The sequence below is a fragment of the Calonectris borealis genome, chromosome 2, assembly GCF_964195595.1.
Source record: "Calonectris borealis chromosome 2, bCalBor7.hap1.2, whole genome shotgun sequence".
In the NCBI taxonomy this organism is placed as follows: domain Eukaryota; kingdom Metazoa; phylum Chordata; class Aves; order Procellariiformes; family Procellariidae; genus Calonectris; species Calonectris borealis.
In genome coordinates, this window is record NC_134313.1 from 105,072,978 (window position 1) to 105,099,298 (window position 26,321).

Here is a 26,321-nt window from a genome sequence, read left to right on the forward strand (position 1 = left end):
TATGTTGCACATTACTAGTACAAAGGGAAACCCAGTGTAAGACATCAGTTCTTATCTTCCAGAAGAAATGTCTTTGGCCTTAAAGCTAAGTTACCTTTATTTTCTTGAAAATGTCATATAAAATTTGCAGGGCATGTTCCTCCCCTCCTCCCCTTTTTAAATACTAATTAACTTGCCTCTTTCAAGAAAGCAAACTGGATGCAACTTGAGATTTTACATGCTTCCTAGAAGATTAATATTTAGTAGTGATAATCCATAAATTTCATAGAAACAAGGGATAGCCCAATGATCTGGGCAGGACAGCATAAATCAGTCCTAATCCCAGCTGAACCTGCTAGTGGGCAGATCATTTCATTTTAATCTGTGTTGCACATTAATACTGCACCAGAAGCCTGTGAAATTATTTTCAAGCACCTCTGTTATGGAGTGAAAACTGACCACTCATGTCTTTGCTTGTTTTAAATGGAACTTGTAGAAAGCCAAAAAAAAATCAAGAAGCTGGAAAAAAGCATATAATCCCTAAACAAAAGTCCATCTTCAGCTTCAAGAGAAAATAGTCTGTCTTATGATATTGATAGAATTCACAAAAAGGATTGTTGTTTTTTTTTTAAATAGGAAACTTATGAGAGCACAAAAATTCCCCAAGATTCCCACTTTCTGAAGAGCTTCTTCCTTGACTCTTCCCCTGCTTTCCTCTTGCCAACAACCTTCTGACTCAAAGATACAATGCACATCTCTCTCTCTCTCTTTCCTTTCTTTTCAGTATTAGCAGCCTTCAAAAATGAATTTAATAGATTTCCCTGAAATCTATACAAGACAGGGACTCCTTTACATTCCTTTCATAGAAAGTTAATTTGGGGTTACAAAAATCTTTCCTTTTACCAAAAGATTGATAAATGGCAAGCCACAGTTGACTGTCCTATCATCCTTGCAGTTGTACATACAGTCTACAAAAAAATTCACGCAACATGTTTTATTTCTCTTCCCTTAGCTGTTCATTTCAATCTTGTTTTGTCTGTTGGCTTGTTGCATCTTGTACCTATAATTTTGGTTATATAATTATTTTCACTAACATCATGGTCCAGGATTCCATGTCTCTGTAGTCCAAGAAATTAGATCCTGGTAACTTCAATCTCTATGTATTTCAGACCTTATGTATTATTTCTAACCAATGCACTAAAAATAGTTATGATCACTGCCAGTTTTTGTGGATAATCTATTTTGTCTGCTATGAAGTATATATTCCTGTTCAGTCTTAAGGCTCTTCACAACATTATCTACTTTCACAAACACTGTGTTTGGCTACCAATTCTTCCAGATTTAGATAAGTTAGAACCAGATAAGGACATTGCAAGCTGCAGGTAACTCATGTTTGTAGACTGATCAGTCTTTATCCTGGTACTTTGTCTGGAGACCACAACTGATGTTCTTCATCCAGTATTACTGAGGGCAACCCTGGTTTCAGTTTGCATTGTGGAAGGAAGCTGACCCGTCCTAGTTCTGAAAAAGAGCAGTGAACAATTTTTTTTTCCATTTATGGGGAATTCCCCAACGAATGGGACAAAACGTCTGCAAATTATACAAGCAAACAAAAAACACTGGAATTATGATTAGTGGTGGGAAACAATCTCTCAGTGAGAAATAATTAATTGAGCGGAACAGATTGATGTTCAATGCAATACTGGGGAAGAAGCTAGAGGAAGGACATAGAAAGAAACAAGACATTGAAAGTGATGATGCTAAGTTGATCTGAGAGTAGCTTCTATTCCCAATACCAGAAAAAGGGTGTGGTAGCAGTCGTGAGGCTAAGAATGTGTAAAATTATGTTTCCTATATGGATAAAAAATGCTATACAGGGAAAATCTGTAAGATTCAAACTGCTGCTTGGCGTGAAATCAGTATACAAAGAGATGATGTCTAGGTTTTAACAGGAGCCAGATCTGACTGGCTAAAATGACTGAGAGAAAAGGGGTTTCAGAAGCAGGTCTGAGGCAAGTAAGAAACCTTTTTTGCTATGAGCCTGAGCTGATGGCTGGGGCAGACATGAAGAGATATCAGAGAAAGATATTTTAAGTAATTTCTGACTTTTGAAGGATATGCTATACAAGACATTAAGTATTTTGTCACTTATCATCTGGGAACTTTTTTCTTCATCTACCTCTGTATAGCTCTCAGAACAAAGACCCCCTAATCCCACTTGAAGCTTTGGGTCACTATTGCAACATACACTGCAAAAGGAAATCAGATCCAGTGAGTCCGAGATACCAGCAATCACAACTGGATACTCAAGTTTGCACTTGGGCCTTGTTTGTCCTTCCATGACCTTTTCAGAAGCTCTGAAACAACACAAAATTTGTAATTAATACATGGGTGCATTTTATTTCAGTTTCAAGGAGTAGTTAAAGCAGCTGTATTTATTTATTTGAAAGATCAACAGTGTGGAATTTGTTAAAATAAACCCACTGAGAACACTCAAAAAAATTGTGTCCTTTCAAAGTGCTGGTGTGCTTTGCTGTTGATTTTGCACCACAGATCACAGAAATATTTTATTGGACACTCTCTGGTTTTAAGAGAAGATCAGAAGTTAGTAATCCAGCTCAAAAGTTTTGAATACACAGGCTTTTTTTCTCCAATTACAAATAAAAAATTTGCATTGAATTTAGGTACATTAAAAGAATGAAAAAGAGTATCTCAGAAGCTAACTAGAAACTAAAAGGCATGGGATTTTTAAACATATATAGAAGCCATTTTTAACTTAGAGGTTAACATAACTGAAGAGATACTGTGAACAATTGCTAGATGGTTCTCACTAAAGGGTCATTGTGAAAGCTCAGTAAAATTAGGAGCATTGTATTTTTAATTTTCTCCTTTTGTTTATCAACAATCAACAATTAAAAGCTTAAATGAAGACACAACTGATATTTGTGTCAGAAGTCACCAAAGTGTACCTTTGTTTCCAAACCAATTTGATTTAAGTACTCTAGGATTTGCTTGGATTTTTTTGCCTCATCTGTTGCCAAGTGAATTGGAGAAAATGCCTTTTCAGTCAGACCTTTTATTGGCTAGAAGACGTAACTCTAGCAAAATCCAAAATACAACATATACATGATGTCACTGATTTAATTGGAGAAGATATTTCTGGTATTTTATTCTAAAAGAAAGACTCGGTGGAATACAGGTGAGGGGTGGCACACAGCTGGTGTGGAGCCGGTGCTGCGGGACCCACAGTTTGGTAAGGATGGACTACAAAAGGAGGAGTAGAGATTTAGCAGTCCATAAATCCTGCAGAGCTACAGAGAGTTGACATTTACCAATGAGAAGACCTTGAAGGAAGGTCTGAAAGAAGTGTAACAGCTGGGAGCACAATTAATTGACAAACACTGAATGCTGTGAATATTAAAAATAAAATGTGTAGAAATAGAATTTTCCTTCCTGTAGTTACGTAGACAACAGTAATTTTTTTTTAATATGTGAGTAGTGTTTTGTTTCGAGCACCTATTGCATTCCAGTTTGTTTTTTTAGTATAATAATATTTATATGATTATTTTTACTTCTTGTTGGTGTTTTCAAACTCATTGATTTTGGTATATAACTGAATTGCCTGCGGCTTCATTGTCTGAAGTAATCTTTTAAAACAAGGATGCTCTCAGAGAAAACAGTATCTCCAATTTTTTTCCTTCCCATGGCAAGACAATATTTTGTTACATCCTACTGATATGGATTAAGATATGAAGGCACTGCTATTAGAATTATTACAACTTAAAGCAGTTTTAGCTCCCTCTATTTTGTATTTGTTCTGCTCCCTCACTCTGACAGTGTAAGAATTTATTTGGTTTAGTCTTCTTTGCTACCTTCAGCTCTTCCTGTAAAGACAAGAGGATTCTTTCTTTGTTGTTGGGCTCAGGTTTTGCCAGTGATTTTTTTTTTAAGCCTTTAGGTGTCTTGCACTGATTTGCAATTCGCTGAAAATTTGAAGACAGATACTGAGCTAGTTCATCACTGATGAAAAAGTTCCACAATTAAAATGGAAATGCAAGGCGGTTTGAAGGATGAGGTGAGAAAATACCTAGTATAAAAGTAATGTAAATTTTGTATCATGTAACATTATGTGAGGCTTACTGAAACTCATTTCTTTTGTTCTATATTCAACTGATTTTAATATCACTTCCACAGATTTACTCCGGTATAACTGATTTTATAATTTGGCTCCAAGAAGGATAGTGAAGAGTGAATTAGCTTCAAACTGTCTTTCATTTCTTCCCCTTACCCTAGCCCAGACTGGATACATAAACAGGATTAGGAGGGAAGGAGCACTTAACCTTGAACATTTACAGCAGAAGTAGAATGGTAGCGAAAGTATAAATTATTATAAAATGCCCTCTGGGGACATCAGGCAGAACTAGTTACAGATAGGTTCTGCACCTGTAGCAGATACATGCAACAAATGCAAAACAGTTTCCATGCCAGCTCATTTCTAGTTAAACCAAGAGTTCACAAGATCCATAAATCATAGGTTCTGGATCTCTGCCACTTGTTATAAATGCAAAAAGATGCAAAAAAGAAACATGGAAAGGATGATACAGAAAGTTTATTTCAGAATGGTGTTATATTTACTTATTATCACAAATGTATGTTATCATGATATTTAAGTGACAAATGTTATTTAGCCAGTACTTAATATTGAATGTGAAAAGATTTCTTTCCTGAAATGAAAAGCTTTTTTCATATAGCAAAATAACACCTGCCTGAGATGCCTGACTAGCAAAATCTGGATCAAAAGCAAGTTTATTCTGTGACCTTTCAAGCTTTCTAAATAGAAAAGGAAATATTATTTTCAAAATGCAGGCACATTTGCTACAGGCATCTTGAAAAGTCCCTAAGTATCATATGCCAAAGTCTCTATTTTACATTAAAAAAAACTTTAATATAAATTTTAAGATTTTTCTTTAAAAAATGTAAAACAGAATTACATTAATCTAGAGGCAGAACTAAGCGATGATAGATGTCACACAAAGTCCCCGCCCTGAAGAGTTTTTACCATTTTATGAAAATACCGATGCAAAAAGGCAATTAGAGTGATCAAGAAGCTGAGATCATGACAGATTTTCAGCAACTGTCTTAACTGCAAGTTTTAAACATATATTTGAAGTAAGCAAAACTGCATGCATTTAAAATGATACATATTCCATTTTGTCATTTTCTTGGCCACTGATTTATTAAAAAACTGTCATTTTCCTCTTCTTAGTAGGCTTTCTGGTTCAAAGCCTCTCCGCACACAGGTAGCAGTGAAGTATTCCTCTTTTAAAACCCTAAACTAGTCATAAATAAAACAATGATTTAGAGAATACATAAGACTCAGTAAGAAATCAAGACTCTAAAGGCATTTATGGTTCCTAATGATTGTCCCATGCTGGGGCATTTACAAGTCTGCCAATAATAAACCTTTTATTACATATGCTAGATCATGTATTTGTCTATACATATGGAATTTACAAACACGTACACATAACTGACACATAATTAGAGATAGTTACAGGCCAAATAATCTGGTAAATAACCAGAAATATAACCAAATAACCATAACCAAATTTCTGCAGAGACAAGAAGATTGGTCTTAGGCTGCTAACTAGTGAATTAAGTGATTTCTGTTCTGTTTCTAAATGGCTCTGCTACAGGCTTGAATAAAATAGTAAACTCAAAGAAAACACTTTCATTCTCTTGGCCTCAGTGAACTGCAGTAACGTCATTAGCCACATGAGCATTCTGAATATATAGCTGTTAATATTAAAGTTAAAATTTTAAAGTTGTGAGATGCACAGAATTGTAATAACAAGGGCCTTGAAAGCACCTAGGACTGGCATAATTGTTATACTGAAATTTTTTATACTGAATAAAGTACAGCCATCATTGCAGAGCAGGCAGGAGGCAGGCAGTACCACACCATAACCTACTATGCTGCACATGAGACAGCAACGTGCCCTTGCAGCAGAGTCAGCCACCTACACCCCAGGCAGTATTAGTAAACGTGTAACCAGCGGGTACAAGAAGAGAAGTGATCCTTCCCCTCTGTTTGGCACATGTAAGACTGTATCTATCTGTAAGACTGTGTCCAGTTTTGGTCTTCTCATTACAAAAGGACACTGTCATTCTGGAGTGAGTCTATGCAAGGGTGACCAAGGTGGTCAGGAGAACATGGTGTATAAGGTGAGGCTGAGAGCTCAGCTTGATCAGCTTGCAGTAGAAAAGGCTAAGAGGAAACTTTGTGGCTGAATACAACTATGTAATGGGATGACACAGAGAAGATGGAGCTAGACTTTTCTCAGAGGTGCATGGTTATTGGATGAGAAGCAACAGAAACAAGTTGGAACATGGAAAATCTGCTACTTATTAGCAATTTGTTTATCACAAGATAAACACTGCAACAGGTAGTCCAGAGAAGTTGTGGAAACACTGTGCTGTCCTTGGAGGTGTTCAATACTCCACTGCACATGGCCCTGAACAACCTGGTATCAAACCCGATGTCTTGGAGCAGGGGCTTGGTCTAGATGACATCTGGACATCCCTTCCAACCTAAATTACAGTTCTATGATTCTATGGGTGTACTACCATCAACTTTATAATGATTATCACAGTTACAAAGCTAAATAAATCTCTTCCCCCTTTTTGGCATTTCTGAGTGCAACCCTTCAAATACCCAGCAAAGTCTTGCCACATGCCTAGCAGAGGGATTTTTCCCTTTTATTCCCATATGAGCCTTGTGGCTCCTGCGTAACTGTTGTTCCCGCTCTCCTGGTTCAACTTCGAGTGTTCTGTGTCTGTCGGTGAGTTCAGTAACCAGATAATGTGCTTAAAGTCAAAATATTGCTTAGAAATTTGCACTTGGCAAGCTATCGTAAGCATTGCCAGTGCTTCATGACCTTCACTACAGCAGATAGGAGCATACTTCAGCGTACACTGCAGATTGTGGTGCCTCAGTACTGACCATTCCCCCTCATTCTAAGGTAGAAGGTACATTCTAAAGTACAGCAACATTTCAGTCTGAAATGTCTGGGTCATAAGAGCAACTTCATTTAGCATTGGCGAGTAGACACAGTACTCCAGGTATGGTGTCATCACTTGTCAGGCCGCACCTGGAGTACTGTGTCCAGTTCTGGTCTCCACAATTCAAGAAAGGCACAGACAGACTGGATAGTGTCCAAAGGAGGGCCATTAAGATGATCAAAGGGCTGGAGAACTGCCCTATGAGGAAAGATTGAAGGAGGTCTTTTCTCCCTGGAGAAGAGAAGGCTCGTGGGGACCTCATCACAGTATTCCAGTACCTAAAAGGTGGCTACAGAGAAGATGGAGGCTCTCACGTCACAAGGAGCCACATGGAGAAGACAAGGGGCAATGGGTACAAGTTGCACTGGGAGAGGTTTCATCTCTATATAACAAAGGAATTTTTTTACAGTGAGAACAATCAGTCACTGGAACAATCTCTCCAGGGATGTGGTGGAGTCTCCATCACTGGAGGTTTTCAAGACGCAGTTGGACAGGGTGCTAGATAATCTCATCTGGCTCCGTTTCCCATGAAAAGTTGGACCAGATGATCTTTAAGGTCCCTTCCAGTGTGGGCTGTTCCTTGGTTCTGAGTTCCTTGATTCTGAGTGCAACTCTCTCACCCATCTGTTGTTCTTGGTTGCCAGTGCTGCTGTTACCACACCGCACACTTCAGGTCACAGTCCAGCAGACCAAAACCATGAACATCTTTCTGCCATACGGTATCTTCAGAACAATAAAAGGAAAAAATCCCATGTTCTAGAAGACTGAAGGTGGCATCCTACTGGCACCTTTGGCTTAAGCAATCTGCATAATCAGTAATTCATTGCCAATGATCTTGGTCTCATTATCATCTTGTGTAAGCCCAGTCATTTGTGAAATCTTTTTTGAGAATTTTGAAATTAGTAAGTTTAAGGCATTTTGCAAAATGACTGGTGTACAACTAGAGAGTGAAACCTGGCTTCTTACTGTACTATTGCTATGAAATCTGAAATATTCTGTTGGAAAGGTGACCCCAGCAACTTACATTATTGAAGAGAAGCAAAAATTATCAAGAAAAGCTTTTGCCAGGCATCTTTCACTTAATCTTGTGTTCTGCACTTTCGACATATTTTGCTGTCTTCTTTTGGTGGAAATTTCTTTGAATGAAAATTTTTCCCAGTAGATTCTTTTTAATTTTTTATTGGATGTTTCTCCTACCTTTACTGGACATTGAGGAAGAAATATATTTTCCTTTATTCTCCTTTTGTAGGAAGTCTTCCATATTTGTGATTGTTTTAGGCCTTTTGCTCCCCACAGCATCTGATTTCAGAGGCACATTGAGAGATAACATCCTACAGTAGGTCTACGAACACATCTATCTTCCAAACCAGTTTTTATTCTGTGGTAACTTGTGTATTGATCTTTCCCCTGTGAGGTCCCATAGACTGGTTCATTATCCCTGACTTACAGAATGTCCATTTCCATGGGCAATACCTCTGGCTCACAAAAACTGTCTCTGTTTAATGGCAGGCAACAATCATTGTCAGTTTACAGTGCTTTTGTTTGTTCTCGGCGATCACGCGAGTATTCGCTGGCATCCAACATAGGTGACAGCTAGTCCTTGCCATCCAAAAGATGGAAGGGGAGCCTGCCTAGATCAACTTAAAAAATAGCAGGCACAGCCACTCTTGGGTTTGTCTCCTGCGATTCCTGTTCGACCCCTGAACTCTCTGGTTCCTGTTAAATGCCTGAGTCACCCGTGCCGCCAGGCCTTCGTATCCCACCCGCACAGCCTCCGGCTCTTCCTCCTCATGGCTCACCCGTGTGGTACTTCAGAGGCTGAAAAATTAAACTTCACCAACCTTAACGAAGGCTGGGGGACGCCCACCCCGCCACACCCCGCAGGCACCCCAAACGGGCACGCACAGGGCGCGTCCCAACCGCCACCAACCGCCCCGCCCCGCGCGCCCCTCCGTCGGGCACAGCCCTTGCCCTGCCCGCCCGCGCGCTCCCGCCCCGCCCCCTCCGCGGGGCCCCGCCCCCTTGCTTATCCCTAGGCCCCGCCCCGCTGGACCTTCCTTCCTTCCTCCTGGCGTCAGCTGGAGGTGGCCGTGACGTCAGGGGTCCCAGCCGCACCCCGCGGGCGGCGGGGGCGAGGCGAAGCGGTGCCGGGCGGGGCGAGGAGAGGGAGAGGGAGAGGGGGAGGGGGAGGGGGAGGGGGAGGGGAAGCTGACGGGCGCCAGGCGGAGGGGGGGGGCGCCCCCAAGATGGCGGACCAGATCCCGCTGCACCCGGTGCCGCGCAGCACCCAGCGGAGAGCGGCCTATTACACCAGCGCCGCCACGGCGCAGAGGCACAACAGGTACGGGCAGGGGCGGCGCGGCGGCTTCTCCCCCTCCCCGCATCTCTAACGGCGGGCGGGGCGGTATGTGCCCCTCGCCCAGCCCCGTTGCCCTGTGAGGCTCCGGGACCGCCTGCTCGGTCCGTGGGGAGGGCGGGAAAGGGTGACGGCCGCCTTGTAGGCCGAGAAGGGGGTTGTCGGCAGCCCCTGGCTCTTCCAGGCCTCCGCGGTCCTGGCCGCACCCCTCGGCCCCCGTGGGGGAGCGCGTCCCGCTCTTCCCTTCGTCCGCCGGCAGGGCACGGGGCCGGGACGGGCAGCGGTGGCGGCGCGGGGTGCTGCAGGGCCCCGCGGGAGGATGCGCAGGGCGCCCTCGGCCCTGCTGCTCCCGGCGCCGGCCCCGCGCCCACAGGTGCGGCCTTCCCCCCCCCAGCCCCGCGGGGCTCCGCCTGCAACTCCGCGCAACTCGGGACCCTTGCCAGTAGTTTACTTACGAGCGGGATGCCCGCGTTGCGTGGGTTGTTTGGGCGTCGGTAGTAAATATGCTGTGAGGTAGTTATTGTGTATTAGCACGGAAAACATTCTTGAATGTGAGAATTAAAATAACTCCGGATTTCTTGAAATGTACTGTATTGGGGGTTAAGCAATTTGAGGAAGCCAGTTTAAAGGTCTGCCATCAAATTAAGTTTTCAGGCAAAGATTGAATGTTTCGTTGCTTCCCATTATTCTGAATAATTTCTAGGTGTACTGTTGCTGTGAGCAAGGAAAACTTTGCTCCATAATTTTGGTATGTCCATTGGACAGCACTTTTACAATGGAGGATATGATTACAGTTAGTTGTTCTAGGGTTTTTTTCTCTTCTCTTGGTTTTTGTAGAACACTGGTAGTGGACACAAGGACTGGAGGGAGCAGTTGTAGGATCTGAAGTAAATGGACATCCTAAAAACAGAATATTTGGTACTGTTGTTCTAATTCAAATACAGTGATAAATCCATTTCATCATGAATAAAATGTATTTATTTCTTTGTCCGAATGGAATAACTAACAGAAAAGGTAGTTAAAACTGTGCGAATAGGTTAGGCTTAAATTATGTTGTCCTGATTCTTAAACTAGATAAAAATATTTTTCATGAACATTCACAGGCTTGTAGGACAGTCTGCCATAGTAGTAGTTTTCCCCATCTCTCTAATACTTGAACGTCTGACAATTTGTAGTAGGTTGGTCCTCTGTTTTGAGGTAGGGCCATGTTATCATCATCCCTATTCCTCAGAGAACTGAAGCAGGGGAAGCTCTTGCTGGAATCTGTAACCTTCTCAGTAGGTGATGTGCTTTGGAAGAAAAAGGGAAAGGGGAGGATTATGTAGGCAAAAACTTAGTCCAGACCATGAAAGGTATCAGGTGGTTCTATTGTAGGTTACCCAGGAGTGTTTTGGTGATTTGAAAAATGCTATAGATATGATGGGTTGAGTTCATAAGTCAGGTACATACACAGGTTTCTTGAAGGTATGTTTGCAGGCAGTAATTACAGTTATTTATACAAACTGTTTAAACCTGGCTTTATAAGCAGATTTGGCAAGCTGTAAGATCTAGCAAGGAACTACCAATTCATTACGGATCTGCTTCTTCCACTCTGTCTTGTTTGATCAACATCACCCTCCAAAGATCATGGATTAAATTTCTTCTAGTTTAGATTACGTTTTCAGAGTTACGGTCTTTCATAATCTATGTGTTTCTCAAGTGCAAGTGAAATGTGTTTAACTTACTGATCCTCCATACAAATGATAATCTATGATTTTCATTACTTTTGTTCAACTACTTGTAGGTTTATAAAACCTTTAAGAGTTGACAGGCACGTTTATTACGTTTTTTTATTTTGATCATTTGATTAAATAAATTGCTCTTTTGAGCTCTGAGAATTAGAATACGTGTACCAACCTCTTCACTCACTTTAATTCTTTGTATTTTTCTTAAAGTGAGTTGAGTATGTTGGTCACTCTCCTTCAAGAATACCGTGCCCTGGATTTGTGAGAGCACCTGTTGTGTACTTTGGAAGGTGTCCTATAGACCTGTAACAAAAGCATGGGAATGCTTGTGTAGATTCTACCACAGGTGTCTTGTGTGAAGTCAAAGAGGAAATATGGCAGTGCAGATAGTTGAACTACAACTTGTAAGTCTTATGACTCTAAGCTTATAATTGAACTACCGCTCCTGTGTCTTTATGAATGATTCATCCTGCTTTTCTAATCTTTATCTTCAGCACAGACTTTGAAGAAGCCTTGCATTCCTGTGGAAACTGCAGCAAAGGTCCTGATGTTGCAGATACTTATAAGAGTGTTGAAGTGAAGTCACTGAGGTCTCTAACATGCAGAAAGTTATCACATGCATATATACATGTGGATTTTGCCTAAAAGGCTATAATTCATACTTCCGAAGATGTCTAGAAAAAAACACTGATTAAAATATAATAGAGTTGGTATCTCAGGTTTAATCCAGTACTGTGGTTTCTCGGCCCTCAAGAGTCTTTGACTTGCTGTGATTTATTTCCTCAGTGAAGAATTTAGTCTTTTAAAAGTCTTATACACAGATGCTTAACTTCAGTGTGATAGTGTTTTTAACTCAAATTGATTGCGCTGCTACTGTGCAACATCAGTTAATACAACTCATCAGTTGCTAACCTTTAGTGGCCTCAAAGCTAATTTGTAGGATGACTTCTTTTGCTTGAGCTAAGTGGTCTGTAGAAGTCTCTGCCAGTGTTACTGTAGTTTGCTTTGCAGTGAGGACAAAGACTTTCTTATTCAGTGTTTGTCCTTAATGTGCTTTGTGCTTTTGAAGTTATTTTGACAGACTGGTAGCATGTATTTTAAAGCTGGAATATGTTTTTCCCACACACCTGAAGAAACTTTGATGATACAGACCTGAGATTGTACACTTCTGTATAAAACTGTAGCCAGTTAAGAACCATGAAATATCCCGGGATGTACTTCATATATGAACATGACAACATTAATGTATTTTATATATTCATTTTGTATATGTTAAGGCCTGTTTAAAAAAAATAATTAAAAATACATATTAAATGTTACCTATGGTTCAATGAACGCTTGCATCCTGTTCTGCTTGTATTTCTGATGTTTAAGGGCAGCTTATTACTTTTGCAGTAGAAATTCAGGTTTTATGTCTTCTGCCATCTTCCCCTACCTCAGATGGACAGAGAACTGTTTGTGTGCTACTGTTAGAAACTAGGGAAATCTATCTTGAAGTAAAAGGTTGTTCATCTTCAAATTATTAAACAAAACTTGGTATTGTTTAATATATTCAACTTGCATAGTTGTAGAAAGCTTGGGGAAAAAGAGGTGATTGATTCAGCACTTGTTTCAGCACTTTGTCCTTCAGCACGAAGGATTTATCTACAGGAAAAATAGCTGCTGCTGCTTTTTGTTTACATTGTGAAGGGAAAAGAGCACCAGGGAACATCCAGGGTCACCTTAAATGTGCAGTGAGACTTAACATGCTTGTTCTCATATGTTAGACTTGTATTTGTCATCATCAGCCCCAAAGTAATCAACTGCTAAACACAGGAAGGAAGTTAACTGTGCTGTGCCTGTGTTGTCATCTGAGGTTGATGGAAGTAAAACAAGAAGCCTAGTGGGATATTGAAGCTGATAAGGAGTTAAACAGTAGTCAACCCTCATTTATCCATTAGCAAAATACCTGGTTTATTCAGGTGTCCTGCACTTGCTGCTGTCAGGGTATGCTTGTATTTGGCCTAATAGGGCTAAGGTGTGAGGTGTTGGGACTCCTGAGCTGGTACCAAAAAATCAGGTCTTACTAGCTGTGTCCAATATTGCATAAATTCAGTTGCATTCCAGGTATTCACAAAGGTGATGTCATGAAAAACACTCACTCACTGGAAGAAATCCTCTTGCATGATTATTCATAGTGTGGGTCACAGTAGTGTATTTACAAATGACCACACTAGATATATTAAGTGGTTGCAGTAGGGCAAGTTGCGGAACAGATCAACTGCCGTTGCTTGTCTCTGCGGTTTGCTCACTGATGGAGCAACTCTGTTTTAAGGCAACCGGCTATGATGTTATTTTTGGAATTCTCATTCTTTTATGTCATTAGCGAAAAAGAAAATTGCTCGAGAAGGAAAAAAGAACAAAATAATAGGATAATGTGTCCTTTGTCCAGGTAAACGCAGGATACTTGTTGCTTAACAGCTGGTGGATTGTAGCTTATTTCATGCGGAAAAAAAAGAATCTATTCCAGGCAAAATGGAATGGAAGTCTGCAGAACTCAAGAGTTCACTGAGAATTCACATACTTCCCTGATACTTACAAATGTCAAACAAATTTTCATATTACATAGAAAGTAAGACGATTTAATGTGGTATTACTGTTCTAATGCTTTTCATTTAAATGGAAGCTGTTCCCAGCAATCTTGAAGTCCTTGCGGTTATGATTTCTCAAGGTGTTTGGCTAGGTTTCACAGTGAACCACCAAAAAATAGACATACAAATGTCAACAGATAATGCTAGATGCATGTACAGTAATTCTGTGATTTCTTTAGTTTCTGGCGTTATCTGAAGTGAGCTTTGTTAACATACTTTGATACCTGGTGCTCACTTTCAGTTGTTTGTTAGAAGCGTGTGTTCTAGTTCTGAACTACAGTGTGATTTTTCATAGTTCAGATGTTGTTCTTCATATTCCAGTGGCAAATTATATGCCAGGTCTTTTATATTTTAAGTGTAATACTTAAGACTAAAAACTTCCCCAAATAACTCAAAATGTTATTTGTTGAAACCATGTAACAATCGGAGCTAATAGGACCTAACATCTCTTACAGAATGGTGTTTACAGAAAGCTCATAACTTATTTTGCTATAACCGTGGGTCTGGAAGGCCTTGCAAAATGTCCGTAATTGTTCAAAAAAACAAACATTGGCATGTATCAGTAGAGACTACCTGTTGCATGGGTTGAATGCAGTGATACTTGGTATTTCTTGCAGTTTTTCTAAAATGTTGCTAGTTCCTATGAATCTCTTTCCCTGGGTACTTCTGAATGTTTAGAACAGAAGTTCTTGCAATATTTGGGCAGAGTTTTACAGGTTTCATTTTAATCTGCTCTTCTCTTCGCCACATCTGTTAATTGAATGGCTCTACATATTTCATCCTGAAAATGAGTTTGAAAATGACGGATGAATCTGAAGGATTGACAATATTGACATTAATTTGAATTTTAATACAGCTTCTGTAATAAAGCATTCTGAAGATGGAACTGAATTTACTTTTGAACATTTATGTTTTAAAACTGCTGTCGCAAAGTGACAGTAACTTCTTCAAACATCTGTTGTTTGACCAGAAGCAATAAATTGTTTAGTCCAGGAACATAACTGTAGATGTTTGTTACTTTCTTGTAGAAATAGCATTGTTAATGCTATTCATCCTATTACTCAGGATATGGTCACAGAAACTCCTGAAAGTTAAGCAACTGTGGCAGTGTACAGGAGTGGATACTGTCTGTTAATTGTCTGCATGTGTACTGGCACACTTGCAGTTGCTCGTAGAGAAAGCTCATCACATCATCCTGATTACTATGATGCTTTGTTTAAATCAGAGCCCCTGCCTTGTGGTTTTTTTCCTCTGTGACACGCATACAGAACTGGCAACAAAGTGGATGCACCATTACAGATTAGTCTAACCCACTTCTCTGTAGGACAGAAATTTTCTTTGCTGGAGGTGGCAACTCAGTGAGATGTATTGGTGGTTACTGTGATACCAAAAATTACAAACGTTACAGGTTCAGCCAATACTTGCTATAAGTGCAATGAACTCTGAACAACCAAAAGTGGTTGTTCCTGATAAGTGTTTTATGTTACAGCTACTAATATATAGATGTTGACATGTATTGGACATGCGAACGCATTAAAATACACAGCTGTATGTTATGCTGACATATTCATCTCTATCTTTTGTTTTAGCATAAGGAGGAAAGGATCAAATGCGATGCAAAGAAATCTCTGTAGAATCGTAGTTAGGAGAATTGTCTGTACTGTTATGCCATTCTTAAAAAGTAGATCAATCATGTATGTCCTTTTGTTCTTTTTACAGGAGAACTATTGTCCCCCTGTTTTTACTGTCTTCACCTGAAATTCAAAGTGTTTGTCTCTTTTGCAAGGCAAAAAACTTCTTTTTTTTTTTTTTTCATTTAAAAAAATAATAGAAATTGATATCACTGTCTTGCAGAACATACTGTCCTTTGTCATTAGCCTTTCCTGAATTGTGGTTTTGGACAGAGATTCACTGTTGTGGTATGGAATTATGTTGCTGAGTAATTTTTAGGCTGAATCTGAGATGCCGTCTCTTAATTCTGATTCTTCTAATGGGGTTGTTTGCTGGCACCTTTGTACTTGGGATGTTCTATGTGTATAACAGTGGTTGGGTCTATGTTTTCAAGACTCTCTCAAGAAGTGCCACTAGTTTTTAGAAAAAGAAGTTAGCAGTGAATTTTTTCTAACTTCTCAATATATGTTCTATGCCCATTGCTCACATATTCACATTCCTGGATTGCGTGTTGCTTTGTTTGCTGAAGACTTTATTCATAGGTTAATACTGCTTCTTGGGACTGGCACCTGATTTAGGATAGGTGTAGATTCTGAGACTTTTGCCTGGGACAAAGGTCAAAGTAGTTTGATATATAACTTTTGAAAAATGGCCTTGCCATATGTTAATGTTTTCAGAGCTGTTATGCAGTGTGTGTTGTCATTGTTATTTTAGTTTCTGTGGCTTTTGCTTTTCAGAGCAATTTTTGATTTAATGATGCAGGTAACCATATTATATATATATAGAGCTGCTCACAGTAACAACATTTTTATGTACAATGACACTTTCATTGGTGTCATACCCGAGAAGTAGTTTGTAATACTTTGTCTGCAGACATAAATTTTGATGACATAGGAACTTTAAGTTATTTTAGTATTTAATTGCAGTTCTTTGACTTGACATTACTTAGAACTGTGTATTTGGAAAAAGTTGTCCTTATGTTTTTTTCTGCACTAATAGTACTCTTTCACACCAAGATAGACAGTCATAATCTATTAGCATGATGATTATTAGAGTAATTATCCTGATCTGAAGCATTTTAATCATTGGGCAAAAAAATGTTAGAGAACTTCAATTTGCTATTGCAGATGATGCTGTCTTTTGCAATGAGCACATGTGACTGCATGCACAGTAGAATAAACTTTGTAAATGTATTTCTAAGGTTGTTCATGTTTAAGCTATTATTTTTGCCCTATATTTGCATGCCTTCCTGGTTTGTATCTGTGGTATCAAAATACAGTGATTTGTGTTGCTTGGGCAGGCATTTGGATTGCTAAGAACAGGGAGAGAAAACAATTGATTGGGATACAATGTCAATAACAATACCCAGTGACAGTGATAAAATGATCCTGTTGTTGTGATCAATGACGTACCCTACTAATTAAAAGTAGGGTTCTGGTGAATCTAGATGATGTTTCCTCAGGTCCTGCTGTGTATTTAGGTATTTCTGGTACCTATTTGTTAAAGACAGAGACTCACTCATCTTGTCATGGTTTGAAAAAGATCTTATATTAGGATATGCGTAGCACTTTGTAAGGTAAGCAAAGGGGAATACGGAAGGTTGCCTTTTTCGTGAAGGCTTCATTATGCAGATCTGCTGAATTTGCTTCATCTGTATACAGCTCTGGTAAGAAAGTGTGAGCTAGGAAAGAGAGAAGGCAAATAGCATTCAGAATATTTGCTTTATGTAAGTGTCTAGTGGAACCTATAGTTGTAGTATCTGTGACAAGCAATTTTTGATAAGCTACTGATGAAAGGGAGCTGCCTTGGTAATAACTATGTAGTCTGCTTTTAGACCTTTATCTCAATAGATGTAAGGATTTTTCCCTTAGTTCTGCATGGCAGAAGATGCCAGCTTTTTTTTTTTTATTGTAATAGTTGATCAAAAATGCTGCCTTGTGTTTTTGCAGAATGTCTCTCTGCATCATTTGTGAAAGGCTGGGGGCAACTTGATTTATTTGGTCTTACTGCAGTAAATATTATTCATCTTAATGACACAGTAATAAACTTGCCTGCGTACAGTAGAAGTACTTTTTCCTTCTGTCTATTTTGTTGTCCGGTAGATAAACATGCACTATGATGGGAGTGTTGTAATAGGTTTTTAAAGATCCTGTTATGCAAGGACACAAAAGCAAAGTTAACTATTGAAACTGGATATAAATGTTCAGCTCTACAAATCTTCAGCTTCCTTAAAAGCTGTCCAAATGTGTGTGGGTTTTTTTTTTTTTGTTATAACTGTTGGAGTACTGTGCTTAGTGTCATCTTCCATGTAGAGATCTCTGACACACCTGTCCCTGATAATGCATATAAATTTGTAGTAGGATTATTTTGTGTGTGTGTATGTATCTTTTTTTTAGGCCAGGACTTAGATTCAGTGACTTCCCAAGTAATACTGATTAGGGGTGCATTTGCATTAGAGCCATAACTAAAGCTAAATAGAGACAAATAGTGGCAAGCTCTAATCAATTCTAAAAACTTCTGAAATAGCTTTTCTGTGTTTTGGAGGAAGAGGTTAAAGGAAATTCTTTAAACTTCATGCACTTACCTGTAGAAGATTTTTCCATTTTCCACTTCTGTTGTAATCTGGGAACAACATGATTGCTCTGTAGTTTAACTGAATTTACTGCTGTGTAGAGCATAGAAGTTTTTGAAATTAGAAGGAAAAAGTAACTTCCAATCTTTAGAAATGCAGGAGAATATTTGAAAAAAATAAGTATTTGTAATTTGCTTTTTCTCAGGTAGCTTCTAGCAAAGCAATCTGTTTTATGGAGACACTAGATATTTGAACAAGAGGAGCAGTTATGTGAAAATATGTTGTAAACTTATAAGCATGGTTATGGATGAACGTACATTTCTTAATAAATTTTATCCTGCTGCTGTATAGAGTTTCCTGGGATTTTTTTCTTTGTCACAGGACAGGATATGAACAGTTACATCAGTGATTCAGGCAGCCTACAGCAGTTGCTGCTTTGGTGGCTTGTTCTTCTTGCTCTTTATATAAATATGCCTGTCCCTTTCCTCATTATTCCTCCTACTACATCTCTACAGTTTGGCAGTATCCTTTGTTATCCTCAGACTGGGAAGGTGTTCACCTAGGTTAACCCTTGGAGGAATTACTTCAAGCAGAGCAGGATACGGGCGAGATAGTTTGTGCTGCTTACTCCCTCAGTCTTTCCTCTGCCCAGGACCAGAAGCAGAGGGAGTCCTGGGGCTGGCAGCAGCCACAGAACCAAATCCCTAGTGCTTGGTGGGATGGGACATGGTCTAGTGGCAAGAGGTGGTAGCTCAACCGCCATTAATTGGTCTTTCTCAGCTTTTCTACTCAGATGCTCAGCTGGAACTTTTCCCACTGCTGCCTCTCTTCCATGCTACTCTGCATCCTACAGCCATCTTCTATGTCCAATTCCTGTGTAGACTCGTGGCCACGCATTCCTTTTCCCTCCCTTACTAGGTTTGAGAAATACTGCTTTAAGACATCAGCTTTGTTTTTCCTTCTTGTGAATTATGGTATATAGCACAAGTGATAGGCAACAAGGAAACAATATTTATGCAGTATCTGACACAGTGCTTCTATCTTACCTGGGTCTTTTAAGCAGGCAGATAGAAAAACCCATCATAGGTACTTCTTCTGCATTTGTCAAGTGAGTAAAACCAGAAGAACATGCAGTCATGATTGCCCTGCCCTTTGCACCTTCCTACTACACCCTTTAACATTGCTCTTTTAGAACAATGGAAAGCTGGCAGAAAATACAGAAATAGTTATGGATCTAAATAGGTAGCCAGGTTAGATTTAAATCAATTAAAATGGTTTCCATTACCATTTATGGCATCCGTGGAACTCTGCAGCTGCATCTACTCTGGCAAACAGACATCAAAGTGGAATGATGTAGGTACAGGTAACTTGAAGCATAATTTTCACAGCAGATGTTTATATCAAAATTTCATTTAAAAGTATTTATTGTACATGTACATTTCATTTCAGTTAAATCTGTTACATGATATTTCTAACAGTAGTCAGATTTTGTTGAAAGTTGTTTAATATTAATGTTTCTTTTTCCTTAGGAAACCATATTTTTGTCAAGATCGTTGTCTTTATACCTGATTTAGTAGCAGTCATGCTGAGAGTTTTGATGTCTTCACTCTGGCTTCTTTATTCATGTTGCTTTCAGTGCTTCCCTATTTTAATAAAAGTTTCTAGGATTATACTTAATTGATTTGTCACTCAAGGAAAATCAGCACTTCAAGCAATTAAGTGCAGAAAAATGCTAGGTAACAAAGACATAAAGATTTTTGTCCTCATCCTAGTTATGAAAAATCCATTATTCATTATCTTATTGTTTTTAAATACTGAAGTACAATTTTCCAACACAATAGCAAAATTGCTTTTGAAACAGAATAAATTGCTTGCCAGTTCAGAGGCTGTATTTTGAAGTCAGGATTACTAAACATGATGGTGCTTATGATCATTATCTTCACTACTTGGTGAAGTTCCATATTTAAAAGAGCAAACCTAGATACTGATTGTGAAAAAAATATTTGTTTATAATATAATGGCAAAAACCCTTAAAGAAATTATGATTAGGACATCGATGTACTCTGCAGATATTACCACATTTACAAGAGTAGACTTGAATGTATGTCTGGGAATGTGTTTCTCAGTCAAGTCTCTCTCCCATAATTCTCTTGCATTAGTATGTTCCTTCAAGAGAGACTTTAACCATGTTTGCTGTGTTACCTTTGTATATAAAGGATATTATTTTCTGAATCAGACACTTGTTAGCTTCGTACAGAAGTAAAAGGGATCTGTTACTTTGCAATATCTTGCTGTATACTCCAGTACAGCTAGCAGATTGTGATTTCACTGGATGGTGCTACAAATACACTATTTGTTGTTTGGATGTCTAAAAGCAAAACACAATGCAACGGAAAGCTCTGTATTAAAACTGTGATAATGTAATTTGCAAATTTAACCAGGAGAGAATATAAAAGCATTGAATGTGAATCTTTTTAAACACAGGCCTGTCTTACTGGAAGTCTTAGCATAAAGTAATGTCTAACGTTATTTTCTAAGCAGTGGTTTTATTGTCTAATGTTAAGATTAGTCTAGTCTGAGAGTAATCCATATAATTTAGTATAATATTACAGATTAACATGTATAACTGCTCTGTTTTGTGAAGAGAATTTTTTCTATAATGTTTTTTCTTAATGACCATTGATAGTAATGGGAACAGAAAACATATTGCCAGATTGCCATATTAAACTAAACATCACATGCAGCTTTTTGCAAACAACATTTTTTGTTAAGATTGTGTTTTTCATGTTCATTTTAAACTTTATTTTCCTTTTCTTTTTTTTTTTTTTTGAAGTGGGTAGTGGTGGTAATAAGTCTGAAAGCATTTTCCATGCTATATTTTCACATAACTAACTTTCTGGGAACTCGTAACTTTTAACAGATTTATGCAGTTTTTTAGTTGAAACTTTTTTTTGTGTTTTCTGCAGTGTGGTTGTGCTTTTACATCACTTGAAACAGATGAAGATTTTTTTTCACAAGGTCTGACGTACTTACTTAGTTGACTTGTGGCCAGGGGGGATGCAGGGTGTGTGTTTATTATTATTCCTAGTTATGCATTATTTTCTGATCTGGTCTGAACGCATTTTTAACATCCCTTAATGACGTCCCATACCAAGTGATTCAAAGGAGGTGCCGAAATCAGGGCATGACCTGGCAACCAAAAAAGGAAGTATCTAGCTAATGACTGGTTAACCAATAGTGGGTTTGGGTTTGTTTTTTTTTTCTCTCCTTCCTTATTAGATCTTCCTTCTTAACTGTGTTGATACCAATTTATTACATAGCCAGTGTAAAGTATGTTGTGTACCTTTTCAATAGAAATTTAATACTACAATACAATCCCTTCCTCCCCCCCTCCCTTTCCTGGCATCCAAAAACGTTAACTGCTTTAATATATTCCTGTATACAACAGGGCATAACACAGAAAATCTAGGGGAAAAGGAAATCGTTTCAGATTTTTGTATTAAATGTACAGTAAGTTGAGAAAATGCAAATCCAGTGATGGTGCTTTTTCATGCTTAGTCCTGGTATTTCTAATGTTACTTTCTTTTTAAAATACTGGGTTTGTCTATCAAGATTTTGGACTGAATACTGCTCAGGGTGCTGTTCTATGTCAGCAGAAGTCCTTCCCGCTCAAGCAGGGCCACCTAGAACTGGTTGCCCAGCATCACGTCCAGACAGCTTTTAAACATCTCCAAGGATGGAGATGCCACAACCTCCCTGGACAACCCTTGCTAGTGCTCAGTCATCCTGATGGTAAAAAAGTGTTTCCTGATGTTCAGATGGCACCTCCTGTGTTTCAGTTTGTGCCTATTGCCTCTCATCCTGTGACTGGGCACCACTGAAGAGAGCCTGGCTCAGTCTTCTTTGCAACCTCACTTCAGGAATAGTAGACTTTAATAAGATCCTGCCCATGCCTTGTCTTCTCCAGGCTGAACAGTCCCAGCTCTCTCAGGCTTTCCTCATAGGAGAGGTGCTCCAGTCCCTTTATCATCTTCACGGCCCTTCATTGGATTCTCTCCAGTATGTCCATGTCTGTCTTGTACTGAGGAGCCTAGAACTGGATACAGAAGTCTACTGTGCGGGCTCAGCAGTGCTGAGCAGAGGGGAAGGATCTCCTCTTTTTACCTGCTGCTCCTCCCTTTGCCTAACGCAGCCCAGGATACCAGTAGCTTTCTCTGCGGCAAGGGCACGTCACTGGCTTATGTTCAACCTGGTGTCCACCAGGATCCCCAGATTCTTTTCTGCCAAGCTCCTTTCCAGCTGGGTGGCGCCCAGCTTATACTGGTGTGTGGGATTGTTCCTTGCCAGGTGCAGGACTTTGCCCTTCTCCTTGCTGAGCTTCCTGAGATTCCTGTCAACCCGCTTCTCCAGCCTGTCAAGTTTGTGCTGGATGGCAGCCACCCATCTGGCCTATCAGACACTCCATCCAGTTTTGTGTCACCTCCAAACTTGCAGAGGGTGCACTCTGTCCCATCATCCAAATCGCTAATGAAGATGTTGAACAGGACTGGACCCAGTATGGACCCCTGGGGTACACAGCTAGTTACTGGCCTCCAGCTAAACTTTGTGCTACTGAATGACCACCCTTTGGGCCTGGGCGTTCAGTCCGTTTTCAGTCCACCTCACTATCTGCTTATCCACCCCCTGCATCAACAGCTTGTCTGAGGATTTTATGGGAGACTGTATCAAAGGCCTTACTGAAGTCCAAGTAGACACTATCCACTGCTCTCCCCTCATCTACCAGGCCAGTTATTTAATCATAGAAGTTTATCAAGTTGGTCAAGCATGGCTTGGTGAAGCCATGCTGACTATTCCTGATGATTTTCTTGTCCTTCATGTGCCTGGAAATGGTTTCCATGACTAGCTGCTCCATCACCTTCCCAGGGATCATGTTGAGACTGACAGGCCTGTAGTTCCCTGGGTCCTCCTTCTTGAAGATAGGAGTGGCATTTGCTTTCCTCCAGTTTTCAGTCACTTCTCCCAATCTTCTCTCAAAGATTATCGAAAGTGGCCTTGCAGTGACATCTGCCAGCTTCCTCAGCACTCATGGGTGCATCCCCTCAGGGCCCATAGGCTTATGTATATCTAGTTTGCTTAAGTGTTCCCTGACCTTATCCTCATCTTCCTTGCTCCAGCCTTTCCCCCTGCTCTCTGGGACCTGGGACTCCTGAAAGCCAGTCTTGCTAGTAAAGACTGAGGCAAGGAAGGCATTCAGTACCTCAGCTTTTTCCATGTCCTGTGTAACCAGGTCCCCCATCTCATTCAGCAATGAGCCCATTTTCCCTAGCCTTCCTTTTGTCACCTATGTTCTTACAGACTTCTTGTCTTTCACATCCCTGGCCAGACTCAATTCCATTTGGGCTATAGCTTTCCTAGCTTTGTCTCTGGGTGCTTGGACAATGTTTTTGTATTCCTCCCAGGTTACTCGTTCTTACTTCTACCCTCTGTGCACTTCCCTTTTGTGTCTGAGTTTGGACAGGAGTTCCTTGTTGATCCAGTCAGGCCTCCTGGCATTTTTGCCCGACTTCCAATTCATTGGGATGAAACTCTCTTGAGCTTGGAGGAGCTGATTCTTGAATACTAACCAGCTTTTTTGGGGCCCTCTTCCCTCCAAGGCCTTATCCCATGGGACTTTTCCAAGCAGTTGTTGAAAAGGCCAAATCTGTTCTCCTGAAGTCCAGGGTTGTGAGCTTGCTTGCCACCCTCCTCCCTGCCATCAGGATTTTGAACTCCACCATCTCATGGTCACTGCAGCCAAGGCTGTGTTTGACCTTCACATCCCCAGTGAAGCCCCTCCTTGCTTGGTGAGTATGAGGTCCAGCATAGCACCTCTCCTCATTGGCTCCTCTGATTACTTGGAGGAGGAAGTTGTTGTCAAAGCACTGCAGGACCCTTAAGGATCACTTATGTCCTTTTGTGTTGTCCCTCCAGCAGATACCAGGGTGGTGGAAGTCCCCCATGAAGACCAGGGCCTGCGAATGTGAGGCTGCTCCTATCTGTCTGTAAAGGGCCTCATCTGCTTGTTCTTCCTGTTCAGGTGGTCTGTAGCAAACACCCACGATAATGTTGCCTTTACCTGGCCTCTCTTTAATCCTAACCCAGAAGCTCTCAGTTGGCTCCTCATCCATCATCAGGCAGAGCTCCACGCGATCCAGCTGCTCTCTCACATAAAGGGAATGGATTTTTGGTTTTGTTAATTACTATTTTTTTATAGATTGTTTTTAGATTGCTGTGGGGAAAATGAGACAGTCCCAGGACACACATAGTAAGAGATGACTGTACAATACAGTTTATAAAAATCAAACTTACTAGTTCTGTGCCAAACACTCATAATTTTTTTTTGTGACTCAATCCTTTTTCTTGTTTTTTTTTTTCCTGAGCTCTAGGAATTACTCTTCACTATTCCCAGTGCAAGAATAATTTCAAGGTAGATAAATTATATATTACACAAAGAATAGATTGATGATAGCCTACTAGTCTTCCGAACTGTAAAGTATTTGAGAAATTTTAAAAATACATATGCAGAATATCTTTTGATTTATTCTGATCAGATATTTTTTTCATCAGCTGTTCCTATTTAAAGACTGCTTAACTACCATTACCAATACTGTCAAGTAATATTTTTATGTATTTAAAAGTTTTTGCTTTTGTGTTCAGTTTGATACGTTTTTTACGTATTTTGTAAGCATTTGTGCAGCCAGCTTTTCTGACCATTTTGTTTATCTTCTGTATTGCACATTTTTATTGATTAGGGTTATCGTGTGTGTTATTGCATACAAGTAGATGATCTTTGCGTGACTATAATGTTTAATTCCTTTTAAAATTTTCTTCTAATTAATATCCTTACTAGTCCTTTTAATAGTCTGTGAAAGGAAACCTGAGTAATAGTGCAGTTTCTTTCAATCATCTTCCCAATGGTATAAAAATATGAACTAAGTTACTCAATTTACATGCACTTAGGGGAATTTTCATATTGAATATTCCAGTGTTTTGTCTTGGCATAAAAAGCATTCCAGAAATGTAAGATTGAAGTGGAGAATAGTTTCTGGTGAGGAAAGGACCATTGTTAGCTTAGTGTTGTTTCCATAGATCCCACAGGCAAATCTGTTTTGACTCACTGAATGTTTTTGTGTAGAATTATAAAACTATAATGTTTTAGTAATTAAAACTAAGATACTGATGAGTTTTGTAGAAAGTGTGACTCAAATAGCAACCTGTGCACACAGGAATAGACATCAGGAAAGCAAGTTGAAGAAGCTCAGTGGAAATCTAAAGTCTGTACTTCCATGAAAACTCAGTCATTTGCATCTGCTATAAACTTTGCCAAGTAAATTCTGTTTAGCAAAATCTTACAAAGAATCCTTTGAAAAGTATGAAGTTGCAGCTCTGTATGTACAAATTGTATAACAAACAAATTATTTATACTATGATTGACAATGACTGATTGCAGGCCTTTTTGCTGCATTACACATTTTTAACTCAAATCGGAATTTCTTGTTGATGCGTTAGCACAAATACATGAGTTATTTAGATGAAAATATCTCTCAAGTAAAATTCCATATGGCAAAAATTAACTTCTTACTTTAGGAGATTCCCGGTAATAAAAAATGATGTATTGGCTATTTATTTAGTGTTTTTATTTCATTTTGCCAGGTACCAAGTGGAAGATGAGTCCTCTCATTTGGATGAAATGCCACTAATGATGTCAGAAGAAGGTTTTGAAAATGATGAGAGTGATTACCATACTCTACCAAGAGCCAGAATTTCTCAGAGAAGAAGAGGCTTAGAATGGTTTATCTGTGGTGGCTGGAAGTTCCTTTGCACTAGGTTTGTTGCATACCAGTACTTTTTATTAAACTATTAAACAAATTAAGTAAATAGTAACTGTTTATTGTGTGATATGTGCAGAGTATGGGGACACAATAATTTGCTTGTCATGCACCTTTTGATTGCTTTGCCTGCATTTTCCCTACTAGGACATTATCAGCCGTTAATAAAAAAAGTTCTGAAGTACTGCTGCTGTGTACTTCTCCTGTCTGCTTTGCTGACTTGCAAGAAAAAGAGAGCCTTTTAAGAAAGATCTAAACTTGTACTAGTCTGAGGTCCATAATATGGCATATACGCCCAGTCCTCACTTCTACTCAAAACCACATCAGGGTAGAGGGGTTAAAACTTTCTTTTATTTTTGAAGTGCATTAGTGTGTTAAGTTGATAACATATAAATTTTATTGATGTTGCTGAAAAGAAACATCAAATTCATTAACTAATGATTAGTTAACACTTTGACT

General features: G+C 39.4%; 1 protein-coding gene across 7 annotated transcripts in view; it reads left to right on the forward strand.

The window, feature by feature from the left end:
- The first annotated feature begins 9,242 nt into the window (after positions 1 to 9,242).
- Positions 9,243 to 26,321, forward strand: part of ATP9B (ATPase phospholipid transporting 9B (putative)) — a 173,382-nt gene continuing 156,303 nt past the window's right edge. For 5 of the 7 annotated variants that reach the window (XM_075142839.1, XM_075142840.1, XM_075142844.1 and 2 more), the window contains exons 1-2: positions 9,243 to 9,382; positions 25,687 to 25,860. In XM_075142839.1, the coding sequence (XP_074998940.1) occupies positions 9,288 to 9,382; positions 25,687 to 25,860 (269 nt within the window). In that variant the 5' untranslated portion in view covers positions 9,243 to 9,287. Of the gene's footprint in view, positions 9,383 to 10,234; positions 10,316 to 20,960; positions 21,013 to 25,686; positions 25,861 to 26,321 lie in introns of all 7 variants that reach the window. The other 2 variants (XM_075142842.1, XM_075142843.1) reach the window with 2 other exon arrangements.